Genomic DNA, 21,418 nt, shown 5'->3' on the forward strand with positions numbered 1-21,418 from the left:
GCTCCTCTCTGAAGTGGATCTGTGTGTGGCCAAGTGGCTACTTCAGAACAATGGGAACTGAAATCAACAAGTGGGGAGGTGGTGGGACAGTGACGTCTGGTCCTTGGGGGAAGAGCTCTGCCTTTCCCCACCTCCCACTGTCTTCCTCGTTGCTCTCCCAACATGGAAAGAGAACCCCAGGGCCCTCTAAGTTAGGCCAAGTCAGATGCTGGACTCAGACTCTTGCTTTTGCTTCTGGAACAGAGATGCCAAAAGGAGCTGGGGAGGAGAGGAGGAGTGGAGAGAGGGAACAACAGTGCTCCCCCCATCTGGATTCTAACCCCACCACTGATGTTTTCCAGTCTTGTGCCATTGGCCAAGGCACCCCACTTCTCTGAGCCCAGGGTTCCTGTCTGCAAGCTGGAGACCCCAGGAGAGCCTCAGAGCCCAGGGCTGCAGGTGGGTAAGAAGGGGTCGTGTGGCCCACCCCAGCGCGGTGCCTGAGGTGCCCTTTGCCCAGGCTCCGAGGTGCACACTACATGCACGGCACCTGGCGGCTCTCGGAGGGCACGGCCCATCGCCCCCCCTCCCTCTTCCTCTCAGTCCAGCGTCACCGCAGCTGTGGAGGTGGCGGCCCTGTGTTCCGTGCCAGGAAGGAAAATAAGGGTTTAGCGCCCCCTCTTGGCAGGTCCTCGTTACAGCTGTTGTGGTCGAAGTGGGGGCCACTGGAGAGGGGCCCATGCTGTGGCAAGTTGTGGGCGATGCGCCACAATGTCCACGTTGTGGGAAATGAGGGTTTTCCTCTGGGAAAGCCTTCATTCCACTGTCAACATTCACCCGATGCCTACAGTTCATTGATTCCCTCAATCCAATCTCAATTACTGGTAAATTGACAAGTCTCTTGAACAAACACTAACCAAGAACCAGCTCCCCTGCCCCCGTGCCTTGGAACTATGGAAGAACCTGAGAAGCTAAGTGCAGAGGCAGACCCAGACCATAGACAATTGCATTAGGGTATTCAGCCATCCGTCTGTCCATCCATCCATCCATCCACCCACACATCCAACCATCTCTCCACTCATTCATCCGCTAATGTTACTTCCCTAAGGAAGTAAGGGCCAAGCACAGTTCTTTGTATTTGAGAAACATCAGTAAACAAAAAATTGAAGACCTTGGCCTTCACGGAGTTTATGTTTCAGGGGGACTGAAAAGAAACAATGCATATAATGAATAATAAAATGTATGGTACGTTTGGAGGGGAAAATGGCTGTAAAAAAAAAATGGCCTGTAGAATGGGGAGAGGAGGCACCATGGTGTGGTAAGGGAGGCTGTGGTTGTGAAACAAAGTTGGTGGTCATAGTAGGCCTCTGGGAGAAGGTGACGTTTGAGCAGGGACAAGGCGGTGAGAGAGTGAGCCCACTGGGCATTGGGGGCAGGGCCGTGCAGGCCCAGCTGGCACAAAGGCCCAGAGGGACACTGCCTGGCTTGTGCAATTTCTACCCTCAGTTTGGGTAAAGTGCATGGGATCTAGGGCGCGGGCCCTTCAACTTGTCTGGGGAGTCAGCGAGGAGGATTCCGTGGAGCAGGTGATGCACCCGTGTAGACTTGAAGGAGAAGCAGAGGTCTGCCGACCAGGTGAGTCTGTGAAAGGGCTCGTGGATGCAGGGAACAGTAGGTACGAAGGGGGAATGAGAAGTCATGGCATGCAGGTCAAGTTGAGGAGGGCCAGCGTCTGGGCTCGTCGCAAGCAGGGGGCCTGGGAGGGGTGTGCAAAGAATGAGATTAGGGAGGTAGTCTGTGATTGATTATTCTAGAGTTTGATACGCCACATGAGGGAATTTGGATTCTGATGGTGCAGATTGATGGCTGGGTTGCTGACAGTGTCTGCTCAAAACATTTTGTTCACAGTGCTTACTTAAAAAAAAATGAATTTGAATGCACCGAGGGAGGTCATCCCAATGTCCTCCCCCGCCTACCCTGTGCCTTAAGCCAGCTTTGCGCGTTTGTTACTGTTGTGTCCCCGAAGATATTTGACTTTATAATCCCTGTGGGGTGAAGGGGAGCCACGGGAGGATCTTGAGCCCAGGAAAGATGGGACCAGACTTTTCCACTGGGAGGTATTCTGGGGCTTCTGGGAACCAAGGACCTTTTCTTTCATTCCAAGAGTCTTAGGGTCTAGCACAGTCTAACATAGTGTGTAATACACGCAGTATGGGTACATAATAGGTACCTAGTGAATTGGTTTTAGTTTTGTGTGTATGTGTGTTTTTAAAGATTTTATCTATGTATTTGACAGAGAGAGAGAGAGAGATCACAAGTAGGCAGAGAGAGAGAGGAGGAGGAAGCAGGCTCCCCGCTGAGCAGAGAGCCCGACGCGGGGCTCCATCCGAGGACCCCGAGATCATGACCTGAGCAGAAGGCAGAGGCTTCAACCCCCTGAGCCACCCAGGCGGCCTTTTAGTTTTGTGTTTTAATGAATGGGGAAGGAACAGATAAATGACAGAAGGGATGAGCCATCAGCACAGGCCAGGCTGGGGGACAGGTGAGGTCCCAGCCCTCTGGGGTGAGGTGCCCACCCACAGCCCATGCTTCCTCTCACCGTGGAGTCGGCTAGGGCAGCACCTCTCCAAGAGCTGTCCATCGTGACCTGCCATGTTTGCTTTAGAAGGTAGACTATGGGGCTGAGTTACAGACCTACTGAGTTGACACCCTCAGTGGAGCCCAGGCATCTGTGCATTAGACAAACACCCACTAACATTGGAGAACAGTCACAAGGCAGGGTGTTTTAAAATCACAGGCTGCTTTTGGCCTTGTTTCTGTTTGTTGACCCTCAGGGGAAGCGAGACAGGAGCTGCCCGGGGTGAAAGCGGTAAGCTCACACCAAGAGTTATGTGGTGGTTCTTCCTGCCCTCCCATTTAGTGTACATCCTCCCCCTCAGCCTTTGCACCACCCTCTGGGAGGTAGATTTCATGACCTCCCCTTTAACCAGGAATCACTGAAGATCCGAAAGACCTGGCGAGATGATGCAGTCAGGTAAGGCTGGGGGATGGGGGCCAGTCTTTCTGGCAGTCATTCCCAGCGTCTTTGTCAACTTGTCTTCAGGCCCTAGGTTAACCCGGTTCCCCTTGTTCTCCACCATGGCCTCTCCACAGATGGGGAAAGCTAGGAGCTCATTTGTTCTTAATTGAGATGTGGTTCTCAAATGCTGGTAGTACTGGAATCACCCGGCAGCCTTGAGCTATTCCTTGGGCCCAGGCCTTAGCCTACTTCCAAGAGCCTCCTGCTCTTTCGTAGCTCTCCAGGGGGTACCAATCCTCCAGAGTTTGAGAACCGTGGCTCCAGTGCGTGGCTCTTCCATGAATGGGCGTTGGCTGAGACTTTCTCTGTGAAGATGCAAAGAAAGGCCATTTTAGGTAATAAGGAATGCCTGGGGAGATCCCCTTGGGAGGGAAAAGGTGGAACTTATTATCGCCCTTGAAACCACCTTGTACTTAAAAGCAGAGCATGGGGACCCAAGGCCGAGAGCAAGCTTAGTGAGAGGAGGAGGGTGGTGGAGAGGTCTCTGAGCCCTCATGGTCAAGGATAGTTTTATGGGGCACAATAGGGATTTTAGACGGGAGAAGAAATGAGTGTAAACAGAGACAAGGCAAATGTGGGGTAGTGGGGACAGAGGAGCCATGGGATGTGGAGCGGGAGAGGGGCTTTGGACTGAACATTGCCGGGGCGTCAGCTGGGGCTCCTAATCCCCTGGTGGGGTAGGGCCACCGATGGACTTAGGGGGGGTTCTGGATTCCCACGACTGAACGCCAAGCTTTGAAGGTATACGCAGGTTCCAGGAAGAGGCCTTGAGGAGGGACGGTTAAGGGGCCCAGGGTTAGCAGACTTGGGGTTAAAGCTCCCTTTTCCCATCCTACTTTGTGTGAGTCATCTCCTTCTCTGGGGCCTCTGTTTTCTCATCTGTAAAGTGAAGCTAATGGTGGTACTCTCCTAACAGTCGTTTTGAGGATTAAGGTGCCCAGGCCAGAGCCTGGTTCAAGGCCGTGCTCTATCAGGGTCCGCGGTCATTGATCATATTGGAGTTTCAGAGGGTTCTGTGTCTTCCCAAACAGCTTACACCATTCATACCTATTCTGGATACATTGAGGGAGGGCCTTGTAAAATTCAGTGGATTGTAATAAATTATGCCCTTAGTTGATCGATCTGAAGGCTGGGAATAATTCTTACATCCCAGAAGTTGGGGTTAAATGCTGCATGAGACCAGGGCTGCTGGGCAGTTGCTAGGCTCACTCACTAGGTAAGTGACCCAGGGTTGAAAATACTGGTCTAGTGTCTAGTACCAAAGTCTGGTTGGCATTTATGTGCAATCCAGGCTGTGTTCCCATAAACCTGTATTTAAACAGAAACAGGAGTTGGGCCTCTATTCTCTAACTACACTAAATTCCCTTGTAGATTGTCTGCCATTTGTCTAGTGTCTTGCAGGCAGAGAGTAGTAATCTGGAGATAACAGACCTCCAAATGCCCTTGTTTTAACTCTAGTTTCTTTCCTTGTCCAATACGCTCACCTGAGACCCCTGGTGCCATGTTAGATATTTAACAGTGACAATGGGTGGGCTTTTCTTTTGCCCAGCAGTTCCAACCTTTCAGAGTTTCCTGATTGAGTAGGAGGCTTGCTTTTTGGCTGAGAGGTGTCTAGTGTTAAAGAGGTATCCATTCATCCCACCATCTAAGTCAAGAACGGGTGTCTGATTTTTGTCAGATGTCTTTTTAGTGTCTACAGATCAAGTGATTTTTATCCCTCTAGGATCTGTTAATGAAAAGTTAATTTATATCCTAGGATTGACCCATCCTGCCATTCTCTGTATGATCCTGTTTCGTTGTAAGATTATGTTGCGATGCTGTCGGATTCTGTTTGCTGAGTTATTCCACTTTCAAGTACCGATAATCTCATCATAGGGGAGAGGGGGCCATAGTTCTTCATATAAAATTTATCAGATCCATTATTTAATTATAGAATGAGGATGTTTTTCTCTAGAATAGTTCAAATAGCACTGCAACAATGTATTCCTTTAAATATACCTGGAGTTTCTGATAAGTTTGTCTGGGCCAGTTACTTTTTTAGGGAATTAGTTCTTTGATAACTTCTATGTAAATCATTTCAACTTTCTCATCTGGGATTAAGATTACTAAACAGCATTTTTAAACTGAATTATCCATTTCATCCAGACTTAAATATTCTCTATATGTGCCTTTTTTTTTTTTTTTGAAGAACTGATCCTTCTTTTTTCTTTTTTTCCTACTATAAATAATGATGTAAATATGCTCTTGTGTACTTGGCACCTGGCCCCATATTGGTCTTTCCACTCCATGGGCTTGCATTGCAAACAAACTTCACTTTGCTATTTATAGCCTAAAAGAGTCTTCATTTAGCTCAGCTGCATTTAAAAAACCCAGTTCCTATATATAGTAAAATTCCTAAGTGTCCAGTTTGACACTATGACAAATGGTGATGGCCATGTCACCACCACCTCGTTGAGATCCAGATCACGTCATCTCCCCAGAAAGTTCCCTGCACCCCATTATAGTCAGTTTCCCAGCTCTCTCCCCGGGCAACCACTGTTCTGATTTTTATCACTCTTGATTACTTTTGCTCATTCTATAAGTAGAACTGTACAATATGTACTGTGTCTGGTTTCTTTCACTCAGTTGGCCTTGAAGTTTTTAAAGGCAAACCTACTTGTGCGGATTAGTGGTACCCTGCACACAAATCCAGTTTTTCTAGGGGGAGGAATTGGTACTGCCTAATGAAACATCAATGTTTTGATGGCTGTGGGATTCTTGGTTGGGAGCTATTTTCTTTCTGTATATTGAAAATAACATTTCATTGTTTCAGGTTTCCACTGTTGGCTGAACTTAGCTTCTGGTCTATTATTCCTTTAAGGGTAACTTTTTTTTTCTTGGCTGCTTTTGAGATGTTTGCTTTTTGTAAATTATATATATATATAAAATTATCCTAAATATATATATGTATATATACATATATATGTATGTATATATGTAGATTTCTTTATTCTAATTTGCATTTGTTGGGCTTCTTGAATCCATGCTTTGGTGTCTGATTATTTGGCACTGATAAAACATTCAGATTGCTTCTGCTCCATTTTTCTCTTCCTTTGGGACTCCGAATGAATATGTATATGTATATTTTAGATCTTCTCATAGCTTCTCTTAACTTTCCTTTGTATCTTCCACGTCACATTCTAGAAAGTTTCTTCAGGCTCTTCTTCCAGGTTATGAATTTTCTCTTTACCGAGATCTAGTATGATGATAAACACTTACGTTGAGGCTTTTCACTTTTGGTCGTTGCATTTTAACCTCTAGAACTGACGACCAAGGGGACAGATTTGGAAGAAAATAATTTCCAATATGCCGATTTTCAGACTTGGGTTCTTATCTCCTTGCAGAGAAAAGCAATAATGTTACAGTCTACTCTTATAAACTGGAGTCCAGTCAGTCTTTCTGTTGTCTGCCCTGGGCTCACCTCATGCTGTTTGCTCGTGTGTCTGGATTTTGTGTTCTGGACACTGTATTTGAAAAGTGATCCTCTGAGAAATGCAACTCTAAGGTAACCACTTCCAGAGTATTTACCAGCTTCTGCCCAGGGAATCAGAGTCACGAAAAATACCGGAGGACAAGTTTGTTGGATGAAGTTAATCCAACTCCAAAAATTGAGATCTCCTGGGCATGGTGTCGTGAAGCCCAGCATCTGTCCATGCCAGGACTGGTTTTCAGCCAGCTTACTCTCATTCCCAGAAGTTCTGGGCTCAAGTGGGAGGTCTGAGGTTTAAAATCCTGGCTCTCCTGTGGGACCGTGGAAGTGACTCATCGTTGTTAAGCTTCAGTTTTCTCACCTTGAATTGAGGCATCTTTTTATCTTACATATTGAGAAACTGATGCCCAGACAGGGGAGGTAATTCTTGCCACATGCTACAATTGCTGAGCAGGAACTCTAAAATAGAACCTAGGATCTTCAAGGCTGTTTTTACCTGAGATTTTAGTTTTGCGGCTTGTGTTTGCCTGTATTTTCTCAACACCTTGCTTTCCCAGCACGTAAAGGAGACTCTATAGTCCTTATCCTACTTACCATGATAAGAAGGACATACCTGAATTAGGTCAGAGGACTGGGATGCAGGGGAGGCTGGTATATGGCAAAGTAAATGAAGGTTGGAGGGCAAGACAGAGCTGGAAAAGCTTGTAGGGTACTAGGAAAAGTGACAACAGGGACGCCTGGGTGGCTCAGTTGGTTGAGCAGCTGCCTTCGGCTCGGGTCATGATCCCAGCGTCCTGGGATCGAGTCCCACATCGGGCTCCTTGCTCGGCAGGGAGCCTGCTTCTCTCTCTGCCTCTGCCTGCCTCTCTGGCTACTTGTGCTCACTCTCGCTCCTCTCTCTCTCTGACAAAAAAAAAAAAATCTTAAAAAAAAGTGACAACAAAAGTTTCCTGCCAGAAAGGGTATACCCATTTGCTAGCATTGCAAACAAACCGGAGACCAGCTTGCTCCTAGCTCATTTCCCACGTTCACCCCTTCTCAGCTTCTACTGTTTGTCAGCCTTTACAGAGGGCTGTTGCCATCCACTGGGCTGGTTCTGAGACACAGCTTCTAGCTGTTCTAGAAGGTGCCCCAGAGTGTGACTTAACAGGTAGATGGTTGGAAGCTGGGGAATACTGAAACCAAGGGTACGTGCAAGAGGACTTGAGGAAAGGGTTGGTTTACCTAAACAACAGACAATTTAGGGACATTATTGCCTTTGTGGGCCAACATCTTTCACAATAGATTTTTCCTAGAGAAAAGACAAATCTTCGTAGAGGCTTAACTGCCAGGTTTCCTCCTGGCCTTGCCACATTCTCACTTCCTTACTAGAAAATACATGTTTCCAAGAAAATACACTTCTTTCAGGTACTTGCCTTGGCACCTGTTTGTTGTTCCATAAGCCTGTTCTGTAAGCAGCACCCTGATTGCTGTTTTCTTTGGTCCTAGAGTCCCCAGCTGAGATGGGTAGATGGGGCAGAATCGTGGAACTTTGGTAACACCAAGGACTCCCGGGGCAAGAAGTCCAAGACAGCTCCTAATCCAGCCTAAACTGGGATTATTGCTTAAATTCTGGGGCCACGCCTTGGTCTAGTGGACACTACAGAGCTGTGAGATCTTTGATTTTTGTAATTAAGATGACACACATCAAGACTCTCAATATGTCAGAGTCTGGACCTGGAAGAAAGCAGCCTCCCGCCCCCACCTTCCTCCCATTGCTAACTTCTTTTCCATTGAAAAGAGATCTTGTCCGCCATTGTGGCCCTTCCCACCAGCACTCCTCAGGGCCAACAGAGATGACAGGCACCACTTTTTGGAAGGCAAAGCCACAGGAATCCCTCTTGACCCTTAACTACCCCTCTGTGCTTTCCAGGTATAGATCTCTCTTGACTTATGAGGGGTTATGTAATGATGAACCCATTACAAGTTGAAAATGCATTTAATTAACACACCTAAACTAATGAACATCACAGTGTAATCCAACCTCCCTTAAATATGCTTAGAACACTCATATTAGCCTACACTGGGGCAAAGTCCTCTAACAGTCTCTTATATAATAAAGTGTTGAATATCTCCTATAATTTACTGAATACTGTACTGAAGGTGAGAAGCGGAAGGGTTGTCTGGGTCCTGGATAGTTGCAAGACGGTTGTTGACCTTCGTGGTCGCGGGGCTGACTGGGAGCTGCAGCTCACGGCTGGTGTCCAGCATCACGAGAGAGAGAGAGGGTCATATCGCGTATCCCTGGCCCAGGAAAAACTTCAAATTCCAAATTCCAAGTACAGCTTCTACTGAATGCATATCATTTTTGCACGTTGTAAAGGAAAAAAGAATCATAAGTTGAACCCTCCTACATCAGGGGGATGTTTGTATCCGGAAGGACAGTGTGACTTGCTTACCTGCAGGGTGGAGAGCCCCATTCACATGACTTTCCTACTTTTAAAGGAGGGAATTTGGGCTAGAGCAGAGCTTTTGCTTGTGGAACAAAGGGTGAGTCTAGGCATGAGGGTTTATGCTGGTTCTAGTTCTTTCTAAACAGCATGCATGTTCCTGATTCTGGTGAGGGAAGTTCTTCGTAGCACTGACTGCTGATGAGAGGTTGGCGCCCTAAGTCAAGACTTGGCATGACTTTGTCCGTGGTTGCATCTGGTCGTCGTTCCATCTTCTCTAGCCAAGTCCTTAGTGATGGCTCCTCTCCTCATGGACTTGGCAACATCCCTGTGGTTGGGCCTCTCCTATTAGTTTTTACATATGTGCCAGGCACGGTGCTAACAGTATCGTGATGAAGCTGAGCTGGGGAGATCCTGAACAAGGAACAGTATTTCCTCTGGGGGAAGTTACGCGTGGCTCTGGGGCTCTCACTGGCTGACTGGACATGGTTGGAAGACATTGGGCAGAGTGTCCAGTATTTGGATTCTTTGAGACTTTAAAAAGGTGTTTCTTAGGTCCTCCCCATCATTTGGACTTCTCTTCAGAGGAAAGTTTGGTTTGAATAGGTAGAAGTTCTCAAAGTAGAGTCTCAGGAACTTGTTAGAACTGAAAATTCCCAGCCCACACCTACAGAATGAAAGTCTGGCAATGAGGCCTCTCTATCCCTGTTCTTTAGAAGTCCACCAAATGATTCTGGTGAAGTCTGAAGTTCAAGGACCACGTAGCACGCCCGTGGTTTGTAGGGATGGTAGTCTAAGGCGGCTATCACTGGGAGCAGGTCGAAGGCATTTATGAGGCGACACAAGGAAGGAAGGGAAGGACCGAGTTTTGAATATCTGGTATGGCCAACTTTGGAAAAAGAGAAAAAAAGAAGGGCTTTGTTCTCGAGCAAGGGATGGCAAACTTTGTCCGTATAGGGCCAGATAATGAATATTTTAGACGTTGTGAGCCATATGGTTTGTGTCCCACCTATTTCACTCTGCCATTGTGGTATAAAAGCAGCCAGAGGTGATACAGAAGCAAATGTGACTGTGTTTCCATTAAAACTTTCTTTGCAAGAAGAGGTGGCTGGATCTGGTCCTTGGGTACTAAACTCTGGTCTAGCAGAATAATTTACTCAGGCTTTTTATTTCCTTTCTGTCTCCGTGCCTCCTTCTCTGTCTCCCTCCCTCCCCTTCCCTCTCTCTTTCTGTCTTCAAACTCCCTTTTTCTTAGAACCCAGTAAAGCAGGAATTGCTCTAATTGAGGCACAGGGTGGAGACCCCCAAGCCTACCTGTTGAGTTTCCCCTTTTTCTCAAAGTGGGCCCTGATGCTTTTTCTCAGAACACATTTTAATGTCATTTGAGTACAGAGTTCCAGTGTCTGGGCTCAGGGACACTTAAGCATTGCCCCTTGAGTGAGTTGGTAATTCTTCCTGCACTGACAGGGGCCTGTATCCAAGGCGTGGAAGGAGGAGGAGGCTGTGGGAAGCCCGAGATCAGGCCTGAAACTGAGGGTCGAAGAGCGACTCCTTTGCTGCACTGCATGGTCTCTCCCTCTCTCTGCAGGTTCCAGCCAGCCTGCTGAGGCCGAGACCCAGAGCATGAGTCACCCATCAGACACCGTCCATCTGCCCTGGGGTCAGATGGGCAGTCAGGGCCTCGGAAGCCAGGGCGTCCACACCCAGCCCATGGAGATGATGCTACACTTGAAGCAGGCCATCGAGAAGCATATGAGGCAGCTTGCCACCAGGCATCAGCAGCAGGACCTGGTGCCAGAGGAGAAGAGGCCTTATCAGGCCCCCGGGGAGCAGGAAGCCCTCCTGGGCAACCTAATGTACCAGTTGGTCAACCTCCTACAGTCTGGGGCCATGGATGGCCTGGGGCTCCAACCGTCCGGCCCTTCCCTGGATGTGAAGGGTGATGCTGGAGGCGGGCAATGGCAATGGGCCCAGTCATCCAGGCAGCCTGCCCAGCCAGGTTACCAACTGAATGACCCTGAAGTGACATTTGTCAGCCAGCACCTGTCCCGCCGTGGGATCGACATCTCTGCCTCCTACCGGGCCAGCTTCAGGGACTACAAGATGTACCAAGGAGATAAATACCATGAGGACGAGAACACCTTGGTGAGGATGCGGGGGGTGGTGGGTAGAGGGGCGGGGGAGACATCTCCTCGAGGGCCCTAATCACTAGAATTTATGGAATCCTGGGCTCTCTCTCTCTCTCTCTCACTCTCCCTAGCTCCACGAAGTAGATGCTATTATCATCTTAGAGATCAGGTAATGGGCGTAGAAGCAAGGTGACAGTGCCCAGAAAGTTAAGAGCCCTGCCTGGGTCCTCCCTGCCCTTCCTCCGCAAGCTTTCCCTCAGTCCTTGCTCTTGGCCACTAGGGGTCACTGTGGTCATCGCGGTTACTGCGCTCAGCCAAACTGCCCTCGCCAAAGGGAGTCTAGTGCTGAATGTAGTCTGCCTCTGGGGAAAGGAACATTAATAATAACCTGAGAGAAGTAAAGGGAGGCCCGCTTGGGTGGTCTGAGGTGTATTAAAAGTTGAATCAGCCAGTCATGCCATGGAGGTGACCAGGGTGGGGGGCGGTCTCTCAAGTAAGAGGAACTACAGGTGTGGAAGTTTTACCACTGGAAGGGCTTGGAGGGATGGGGAAATGAGGGTCCTGGGCTAGATTAGGGTACGTGAGTGATGTGATGAGAGCTGTGAGGAGTTAGGATGGGGAGGTTAGGCTAGAGAGCCAATGAGAGGATCCCAGCCGGAGAAGTTCACAGCAGCTTTCTAGCCAAATGATGGAGGAGAGTCCTAGTCCTACTTCTTTTCTGTTTCTAGCTAAGTGATATGGTCAATGACCATCTGCTTTCTCTGGGGACCAGCTGAGTCCAGCTTCTCCACTGGACTCTGAAGAACCCTGTCTCCTCCAGCAACATGGAAGTGGAAGTAGCAGAGATGGGCATGAGACAGGCCGTAGGGTCAGGCAGATGGAGTTCTGTCCACCACCAAAGTCCTGTGGCTAGTGGGGTAGTCTACCATTCTAAGCCTCACTCTCTTTAAAGCGAGGACCATAATAGAACCTTTCCCTCAGGAGTTGTGAGAAGTAAGGGCACTGCATGAGGCACTTGGTCTAGGGTCTGGCACATAATAGGAACTCAGAGATTGCTCTCTAGTGTAGAAGCACTGTGTGGCTCTAAAGGGGGAAATTGCAAGCTGTATGATTTCTGAGTCTGTGACAAGTTTTCTGACACTTGAGGTTGTTAGACATGGAGTGAACTGCCTCATGGGGCGGTGAGATTTCCATTTGAAATAATCTAAGTTGAGCGCTGACTAGAATGTTCTAGGAGGTCCCTATAGGGCAGGGCAAGTGGACTGATCAGTTCCTTCCATCTCCAGGGCTTCATTAACCTTGGCCTCAGTGAGAATAAGCTCTGCCTTGATCTGATGACTGAAAGGGTAAGCCAAGTCTTGGGCTGTGCTGGGACCCACTGTCGGGTTCAGTCCCCTCTAGAATCTTTCTTAGCATGCGGCAGATATATGAATGGGACTTAAGAGTTTAAGGGAGGGAGTGGGGGGAAAAGCATATAGAATAACATATCTGACCTCCTAGCTTACTGTGTTTAGGGATGTGCTCTGGCTGGGTCTATGGTGGGTAGGCTGCCAAGGGAGCTCTGACCCAAGTGTAGGGTTGGGGAGGTCGTCCAACAACAGTCCTCAGTGAATTCTCCTTGTGTAACCTATGACAAGAGGATTGGGGCCTCCATTCATGAAGGGGCATGTGACATGGTTCCCTATTCTCTTCTGTAAGACCCCAGGTTGTAGGGCAAATACCCATACGCATCCTACTGGTAGGATGAGGCCTGTTGGTCTTCCCTGATCTGGCTGTCCTCGTGCTCTATTTGTCAACAGTTGAGTCAGAGTGATATGAATGTCATCGAGGATGTCCTGCTGCAGTATCCTGATTGGTCTGGGCAGCCATTGTAAGTAACTTCCAGATCTAAAGTCTTGTGGCCCCCAGACCCCTGTTCTCAGGGAGGCAAGGACCCAGGGCGCCAGATTCTTGGTTGGCTACCTCCCTATTTCTTTGGGCAACAACTTCTAGAAAATGTCTAGAGTGAAACCTCCTCAGGAGGGAGCCTGGTGTAGTAGAAATAGCACCGCCCTATAGTTCAAAAGGCCTGAGTTCTTGTCCAAACTTTCACATCTATTGTCTATATCGCCTGGAGAATCGATAGCATCAGTTGGTAGCCCTGTGACAGGAGATTGGATGACCTGCTCTTTGGAAAAAGCTGTAGGCTAGACGTTGACTAAGGCAAGGCCCCCGGGTCTGGGTACCACCAAGTCTGTCTGGGTCCACCCACAGCCTGCGGGAGGAGGTGGCCCGGTTCCTGACCTGCTATTGCAAGGTACCTGCTCAGCTCGATCCGGAAAATGTGAGTCCGTTTCCCAGCCTCACTGCCACCCTGGTAGAGGGTATATTCTTGGGGGATTCTCTGCATTTTCTAGAACCAGCAGAGACCCTCAGGGCCAGGGCAGAGCCAAGGCCAGTGGGTCCTGGAGGAGACCCCCCTGGAGGATGAGGAGGTTCCTGTTGCCTGTTCCTCCTAAGGGGAGGGAGACGAAGGGGTCAGACCTTCTTACATGGGGTTTGGCTTTTGACTTCTGCCTTCTGTGCATCTTCAGGTAGTTGTTCTAAATGGCTGCTCCTCTGTATTCTCCACACTGGCCATGGTTCTGTGTGATCCAGGAGGTAAGTCGATGGACTCTGCTTTCCCTCAGAAAATAGCACTCATGGGCATTAGACCTTAGGGAAAGAAGGATATCTTGACTCCAAGGCCTTTCCCTGGATGTGCTGGAACTTCTAGCCCGATTCGAACATCTTCCTACTATTTCCATAGGAGGGACGGATTTGGGTCCCCATTTAATATGGAAGGAAAATATGGGACAGTCCTCAAGGAGGTGTGCTTCAGAAAGAGTGAGAATTGGAGCCAACTCCATATATTACTGGCTGGGCTTCTGGACTCAACCACAGTACGGAGAGCCCTGGTAAACTAGCCTAGGCCAGTTAGATTTCCTAACTCCTATCTCCCTTGCCAAAAAAAAAAAAAAAAAAAAAAAAAAAAAAAAAAAAAGGAGGGGCAAATTCATTTTAGATCAAATAAGTCCGAGGGATGTGTTCCCAATCTCCCTCCTGACAACTCCCGAGAGAGAGCCTCCGATCTTAGCTCTGGCTCTGTAGAAGGAAGTTACCCTGATGGCCAGTTTCACTCAAAGGAGTAGGTCCTTGGTTAACTCCACCATGAGGCCAAAGGAAGGGGAAGGAAAGAACCCAGGGGCTCATCAGGGGCAGGTAGCCGAAGCCATGCAGAGAGATGAGCGCCCTCTCTGGGCGGGGACCTCAGCCTCTCATGGTCGGACAGGAGCTGGGAGGATTTGCTGGATGACTAGGGCTCCACCCGCTAGCAAGCTGGTTTGGGTTTTTAACCTGGATTCCGAGCCATTCCTAGCAATATTCTTCCCCTTCTCCTTCCCCAGTGTTCCCTGAATAATGTTTATAAGAATGTAACCTTAGGGCGCCTAGGTGGCTCAGTGGGTTAATCCTCTGCCTTCGGCTCAGGTCATGATCTCGGGGTCCTGGGATCCAGCCCCACATCGGGCTCTCTGCACAGCAGGGAGTCTGCTTCCCCCTCCCTCTCTGCCTGCTTCTCTGCCTACTTGTGATCTCTCTCTCTCTGTTACATGAAGAAATAAAAAATCTTAAAAAAAAAATGTAACCTTTATAGAGCCAGAAGCCAAAAATTAACTCCCATATAGGGGAGATTGCCAAACTAACCTCTGTCTGTAGTGTTGCTTCTGGTCTGGGGAGCGGGGGGTGGCTGGCAGTTTCCCACCAAGAGCCCCCGGACTGACGGCATTGTCTCCCTGCGCTTCCAGAGGCCTTTCTGACCCCCACCCCCTTCTATGGCGGCTTCGTCTTTAGTTCCGGCCTGTATTCGAAAATTGAGCTGATTCCTGTCCACCTGGACAGCGAGGTCAGAATGGGGCCCCTTCCCCTGCTCAGCCCCCCCCCCAGGCAATGGAATGTTCCAAGGGCATTTGGAAGGTGTAGGGGACCTCACTCTCCTCCCCTATAAGTGATGGGGGGGGATGGAGAAATTAGGGCAAAGAGGGCATGAGGGACGGCAGCCCTGAGAATGAGGGATCGTGTGGTGTGTAGAGGAGCGAGGGACCGGTGTTTGGAAGCATTCAGGTAGGCAGTGCTCAGGCAATGTCTGTCTTCCAGAGCACGGATGCGAACCCCTGTCCATTCCAGCTCACCGTGGACAAGTTAGAGCGAGCTCTGCTCGAGTCGACCCTTGCAGTAAGGAGGGACCCATGTCTTCGGGGTGGGTGCTGCTGCCCCTGAGAGGGGCTGAGTACTGAGACCCAGGACCACATTCTCACCGAGGTGTTGTAGGCTCCTTTTTCGGAGGAGGGGGTATCCCAGGGGCATGTCCCCCTAGGAGCCCTGAGCCCTGTCTCTGGGCCCCCCCCAGAGCTCCTCCTTGCTCCCCTCTGTGTGGGCAGTTAGAGAGCTGCGTGCTGCAGATCCGAAGCTGCTGAGATCCCAGCTAGACGCCTTGGGGAGGTGCCCAAAACTAGGTATCCTGACTTGACCTTCAGCTGAACCTGAGGTAGATGTGAAGGACCTGTTGCGTTCACCTCAGTGATGTTTTTTGGGGGTTTTGTTTATGTGGGGGCTTTGGGGGTTTTGTTGGTTTTTTGTTTTGTTTTGTTTTAGGGGAAAAAGGTGAGAGGCCTCATACTAATCAACCCTCAGAATCCCCTCGGAGACGTCTACTCCCGAGACTTACTGGAAGAATGCCTGGGATTTGCCAAGAGGTGGGGGTTCCAGTCCTTGGGACTAGACGAAGTCCCAGAACAGGGTTCCTATCACTTATGGCCAGGAAGCTGGAACCAGATGTAATTTATCTCAATATTCTTACTGCATGATACACTTTGCAAAGCGATATACAACTCACTGAAATTGAAGTGAAAGAAAATGCATCCACATGCTTCAACCAAACATTTTTTGCCTTGCTCCCCTGTCCCCCACCCGGTACAGACACCCACATAACAATTGTAATCTGGTTTGTTATTTTTCCTCTTTTTGTCATGTAACCACTTTCTCCCAGCATCCATTTCCCATCTACTTGGCCTGAAGCACCGAAGAAGCCAGACTCTCAGACCTTGTGGGGTGAAGACGTGTCCCCAGAGAACCCTCGTGTCCCATTTTCACGAACATGTTACCATCGGTTAGCTCTGGAGTCCTGAAATAGCCCTATTTGTTAGGGGTGCTAATCTCCCATTTTCTAGAAGAATCACACTTACGCAAATGTCATAACTCTAGTCCAGACCAATTCATGGCACAGCATGAGGACAAGAGGAAGAACCTGGAAGTGTGTGGGCTGGAATCTGACAGAACTAGGTTCAGATCCAAGCTCGAGCACCTGCTAATTGAGGAACTCACTTTGTCACAGAAATGGTTTCTTCATCCGTGCAGTGGAGATACCAGCTCTGCTTGGGAGGGTTGTTGGGAGAAGAAGCAGGGTGATTTGTATTAGCACTTAGCCCGCTGAAGGCCACTGTCCAATCGGCCCCCAGGTGGGAGCTCCTGATTATACTAGATGTAAAACTCTTGGGGACACGGAGCCCTTCCCATTGCATTGGTCTCTGCTTGACGGCTGAAGGATTAGATGTTCTCTTGACTGTCTTTGGGTTCTCTTCCTTCTTACCTCTAAGCCAGGTCTGAAGACCCCCCCTTCTGGTGTACCCCCCTTATATGTTATTGTGTCCCTTGGAAGGGTTGGATGCGCTGTGGGAGCAGTATCTGAACTGTCTCCAGAGAAGACCATGAAAGAAAGGGAATGGAGATGGGAGAGAACCTAGATAATGTTCTCCCTCTTTGGCCCAACCTGCAGGTACAACCTCCATGTGATTATAGATGAGATTTACATGCTATCTGTGTTTGACGAATCCGTCACATTCCACAGTGTTCTGAGCATAGAAAGGTGAGTTTGTTGGTCTCCTCTGGAGTTGGGAATGCGAGCCATGAAGTTCCTGCTTTTGCAGGGTGTGTTCATGGACCATATTCTTGATTGGCTGTGTGCTAGAAACTGGAGCTAAGTGCCACCGGGAGTGTGGAAATGGCCAAAGCATCCTCTTTCCTCCCAAGTGTGTTTTTGCAATGCTGTTTTGTACATGAGATAACTTGAAGGCAAGGTAGAACGCACACTGTCACACGTCTACATAAAACCCCACAGAAGGTCAGGGTAGGAATTTCTTGATAAGTAGTGCATAGGGAAAGAAGAGAAATAGGACACTTTCTTAAGGGTAGGGTGTGACCCTAAGATAGGATCCCAGCAGCTAAAGCAAGGCCAAGGCCATGCCTGGCAGAAGGAACAGTTTTACTCAAAGTGGGGCAGTTAGAAATAGGTGAGCACATTTTAGAAATGGTGTGTGGCCCACGTGTGTGAAGAGCTCATTGCCAGGAAGGTGGCTTTGGACCAGCAGCAGGAAGGCCATGAGTCAGGCCAAGGGGGCCAGACTTCATTCAGTAGGCACTCAGGAGCTGTCCCATCTAGTTCCCCAAGGATACCTTTTGCCGACTCCCTGGCTGTTAACTGGGGCAACTGTTTCTTGACCTTTGGGCCCCAGAGGTTCTTATTTCTAGGCAGGACCTCAAGTCCATTTTCCTCTCTTGCCCTCATTGACCCCAAGTCTTCATCCTTTCAGTAGTTAATAACCTTGATTGTACCATCTCCTCTCCAGTTTGCCTGACCCCAACAGGACCCATGTGATCTGGGGCACCAGTAAGGTGAGCCCCAGCTTCCTGTCTTTGGGTAGAAAAGGAAAGGGGGCCAGGAGGCAGGCAAATCAGGTACTCCTTCCCTTACCTTTTTTCCTCTAGGATTTCGGCATCTCTGGCTTCCGCTTTGGTGTTCTTTACACGCACAACAAGGAGGTGGTCTCTGCTGTGAGCTCTTTTGGCTATCTCCACGGTATCTCTGGCATTGCCCAGTACAAGCTGTGCCGGCTGCTTCAGGACCAAGGTAATGAGTCCCATCCTGGGCTGGGATCATGGCTAGGCACCATGGCCATGGGGAAGTTCCTGGGTCTTCTTGGGCCGCTGACATACCTCTAGTCCACCCAGAAACTGTTCGCGGTCTTGGGTTTAATGGTGGCAGGACAGGAAGTTTGAAAGCAGGCGGGATGCTGCTAGGCTTGTGCACTAGGGCAGAGGGGGAAGGCGGAACTGCTGGTCTAAAACACAGATGGGCTTTCGTGTTTGGCTGCCTGGGAACTCGGGCTCTGCCTGGAAAGGGCAGAGGCAAATTGTTCTCTAAGGCTTGAAAGACAGAAACCCAATGCAAAGGCCAATTTTCCCTCCCCAATACCCTGCTTGCTTTGGACAAAGATGACCCCAAACGCCACAATTCCTTGAAGACCTCATCTTCCAAGGTGGCCAAAGGAGAGCTACCATTTGGGCAAGCTGGTGTGGCTAGACCTAGGGCACCTGGATTCAATTTCCTCCATGGATCACAAGTGAATCCTGGCTTCAGAGGAAACCTCCCTCTCCCACCTCATTTGTTTAATGCCATCACCCAAACTTAGATAAGGCCCCCTTTCTTTAATTCCCTATAACAGAGCAGATGGAGGCCAGGCTGGAGGGTTTAAATTAAAAGCTGGGATATAATGATACAAATTAATGTAATTTGATAATCTGGTTTAGAAACAATTTGCTTTCAGCTTTCGCAGGGTGGCTAAGAGAAGTCCAACCAGATGGCCCCATGCATGGTGCCAGGCCCTTTGATATGTGGCAGAAACCAGGTTCCTGGCCCCTTGGACACAAGTTCTCCACCTTGCGTACATGGGACTTATCTGGGGAGCTTAAATGCTGATACGTGGGCTCTATCCCCAAAGATTCTGGTTTTGATCTGCAGGTATAAGCTGGGCATTGGGACTTTTAAAACCTCCCCAAGAGGTTCTAATGTGCTGCCAGTGCTAAGAACAACTGGGTAAAGAACACCCCCCCCCCAGCATATCTAGGTTTCTCCAAGTCCACTGCGTGAGGCTCCGAGTATCTCCCCAGTTGGCAACAGCAGCATATATGTCCCACTTCTGGGGGACTCTGACTCTTTGTGTCTAGGGTGTAAAGCCAAGTGGAACTTTTCTACTGACCTACTGAGAAGGTGTGCTGGGTATGGCTATCCTCAGCCCGGAAAGAACCCAGAGTCTGGCTTGGATAGAAATCCCAAGGAGGGAGCATCTGATAAGGCTCCTGCTGGCAGATTTCTGCCACCAGAGCCCTGACAGCTCTCTTCCCCGACCTGTCCAGAATGGATTGACACAGTGTACCTGCCCACTTACCGCTCCAGGCTGCAGAAAGCTCACAGATACATTACTAAGAAGCTGAAGGCATTGGGGATCCCTTTTCTCAACCGTGGCTCTGGCCTCTACATCTGGATCAACTTGCAAGTGGTGAGCTGTGGGAACGAGGCCCCAGTATTCTGGAGCAGAGCTGCCTGATGCGCCTTCAGCTCAGCTCTGTCCTTCGGCCTTTCCTAGTACCTGGATCCGTGCACCTTTGAGGAGGAGCTGCTGCTGCATCACCGCTTTCTGGACAACAAGCTGATGTTGTCCCGTGGCAAGACCTACACGTGTAAGGAGCCTGGCTGGTTCCGCATTGTCTTTGCGGATAAGCCCCTCCGGCTAAAACAAGGTGAGTGGTCCCGACCTCAAGATCATGGCATCCTTCAAAGATGCTCCATCAACTCCTCTATTGCCCAATTCCTGGATCTTCCCTCTTTTGGAGCCTTTAGCAGCCTGTAGCGCCAGCCTGGCTGTGGCATCTACCTTCATGTCTTTGACCTCCTTTGCAAACAGGAACCGACAGGCACTCGAACACCGCACCCTTTGGGTGTCTGTTCTGTGCCTGCCCAGAGTGAGACATTGGGACTACCCACAAAGAAGTGGTATACTGCCCTTGTGGGACTAGTGGTGTATGGCTGGGGAGATAGATCAGTAGAGGACCTTGGGGGTCCCTGCATGTTCTCCTGTGGAGTTCAGATTCTCCTCTGAAGGTTATGGAGACTCCGACCTTCATTTTGCCAATTTTCTGTTGCATCTTGCCACATGCGGGATACTGGGAACAGAACCACTATCTCTGGGAACAGAACCGTTAACGAGAGAACATTTATGTCACCGAAATACCTTTTGGAGAATGGACTGAGCAAATAGAGGCAGATAGAAAACCCGATGAGGTCAAGGGCATGAGCCAGGTTCCTGGATTTGATGTGAGAGCTGCAGGTGTCCGGCAGGCAGATGCTGGGGTGGTGCAGCTTAATGAGAGCGGCTGGAGCCAGAAACCCATCCCCAAGTAGGGAGGCTGAACTTCAACATCCTTGAGCAAGGCACTCTGCGGTGGTCTGCCAGGATCTGGGGATGTCTGGGACCCACCTGCAAACCCACTAAATTTTTGTGTCTCTGTCCCCATTTGGACCCTCCAGCCATGCACCGATTCTACCAGGTGCTGGAGGAGCAGAAGCAGCGTCTGAGAGTGAAGCAGCTGGAAAGCACATCGAGAGAGTAAGCGGTCAGCCTCCCGCCCAGAGGCTGCAGCCAGATGTCTGCTCAGGGACCCCCTGATGGCGGCCACTGGGCCAGAAGCAGGGATTTGTGCCCGGTGCTGTGACTGTGTCACCCATGGGCGCCTCCAGGAACGGGCTCCTCTGACCCTGTCATCAACCTTCTCCAGCCGAGCATCTGTCGTTTTGGAATCTTTGCATCTTTTTCATCTTTGCTAGCTGTCGCGGGTGTATGTGAAATGTTTTTATGGGGTTTGGGGTGGGGGCTTGCTGGGTCCTGATTTTGGTGGTTTTATTTTTGTAGGCTGCATCTAATAAATTTCATGTTCTCTCAAATTCTAGGCTTTTCTTTCTTTACACTCATTTGTGTCAACTCTGGGAGATTTTTTTTTGGGGGGGGTCTCTTTTATATTCTAAGGCAAGTTGCATGTGAAGAGTACTGTCCAAGGAAGGTGAGAAAGGAAGGAAAAAATGATTCCTAATTGACAAAGCACATTCTAGATGTCAGGATCCTATGGGAGGTTGCATCCCACAAGATCACACTGTGCTCAGGTGTGGCTACAGTGTAGGGTAAAGGTGCCCCTCAAAAGGCTTTTAAAATGAATCTCTAGGGCTGAGCCTGGGGTCTTCCATTTTCCATTTTCATCTCTAGTGTTTTCAGCTATTCAGATCAGACCACCTGGGAGCTTGTCTATAGAGCTCTGGCATATCTGCGGTTCAGTCGGAGGACTCGTGCTATGCCCCGGGCCCAGCACAGTCTACTGTGTTTTACAGATGACAAAAGAACTTTTAGCACTAACTGATGGCTTTGGTCAA

At 49.3% G+C, this 21,418-nt stretch overlaps 1 protein-coding gene across 1 annotated transcript; it reads left to right on the forward strand.

The window, feature by feature from the left end:
- The first annotated feature begins 2,991 nt into the window (after positions 1-2,991).
- Positions 2,992-20,607, forward strand: ACCSL (1-aminocyclopropane-1-carboxylate synthase homolog (inactive) like). The gene is made up of 15 exons (XM_044260945.1): positions 2,992-3,013; positions 10,545-11,101; positions 12,372-12,431; positions 12,885-12,955; positions 13,339-13,408; positions 13,659-13,725; positions 14,910-15,007; positions 15,259-15,336; positions 15,757-15,857; positions 16,937-17,026; positions 17,787-17,832; positions 17,926-18,067; positions 19,354-19,496; positions 19,584-19,737; positions 20,525-20,607. Exons 1-15 carry the CDS (start codon positions 3,001-3,003, stop codon positions 20,605-20,607), a joined length of 1,773 nt encoding a protein of 590 aa, XP_044116880.1. The 5' UTR covers positions 2,992-3,000.
- Positions 20,608-21,418: the final 811 nt, after the last annotated feature.

This window comes from Neovison vison, chromosome 7, assembly GCF_020171115.1.
Source record: "Neovison vison isolate M4711 chromosome 7, ASM_NN_V1, whole genome shotgun sequence".
Classification (NCBI taxonomy): domain Eukaryota; kingdom Metazoa; phylum Chordata; class Mammalia; order Carnivora; family Mustelidae; genus Neogale; species Neogale vison.

Excerpts from the sequence above, each read along its gene's own strand:
- ACCSL (XM_044260945.1), top strand. Across the intron at positions 15,337-15,756 it reads TGCTCGAGTCGACCCTTGCA|GGGAAAAAGGTGAGAGGCCT; the intron begins GTAAGGAGGGAC and ends GTTTTGTTTTAG. Across the intron at positions 19,738-20,524 it reads GCCCCTCCGGCTAAAACAAG|CCATGCACCGATTCTACCAG; the intron begins GTGAGTGGTCCC and ends TGGACCCTCCAG.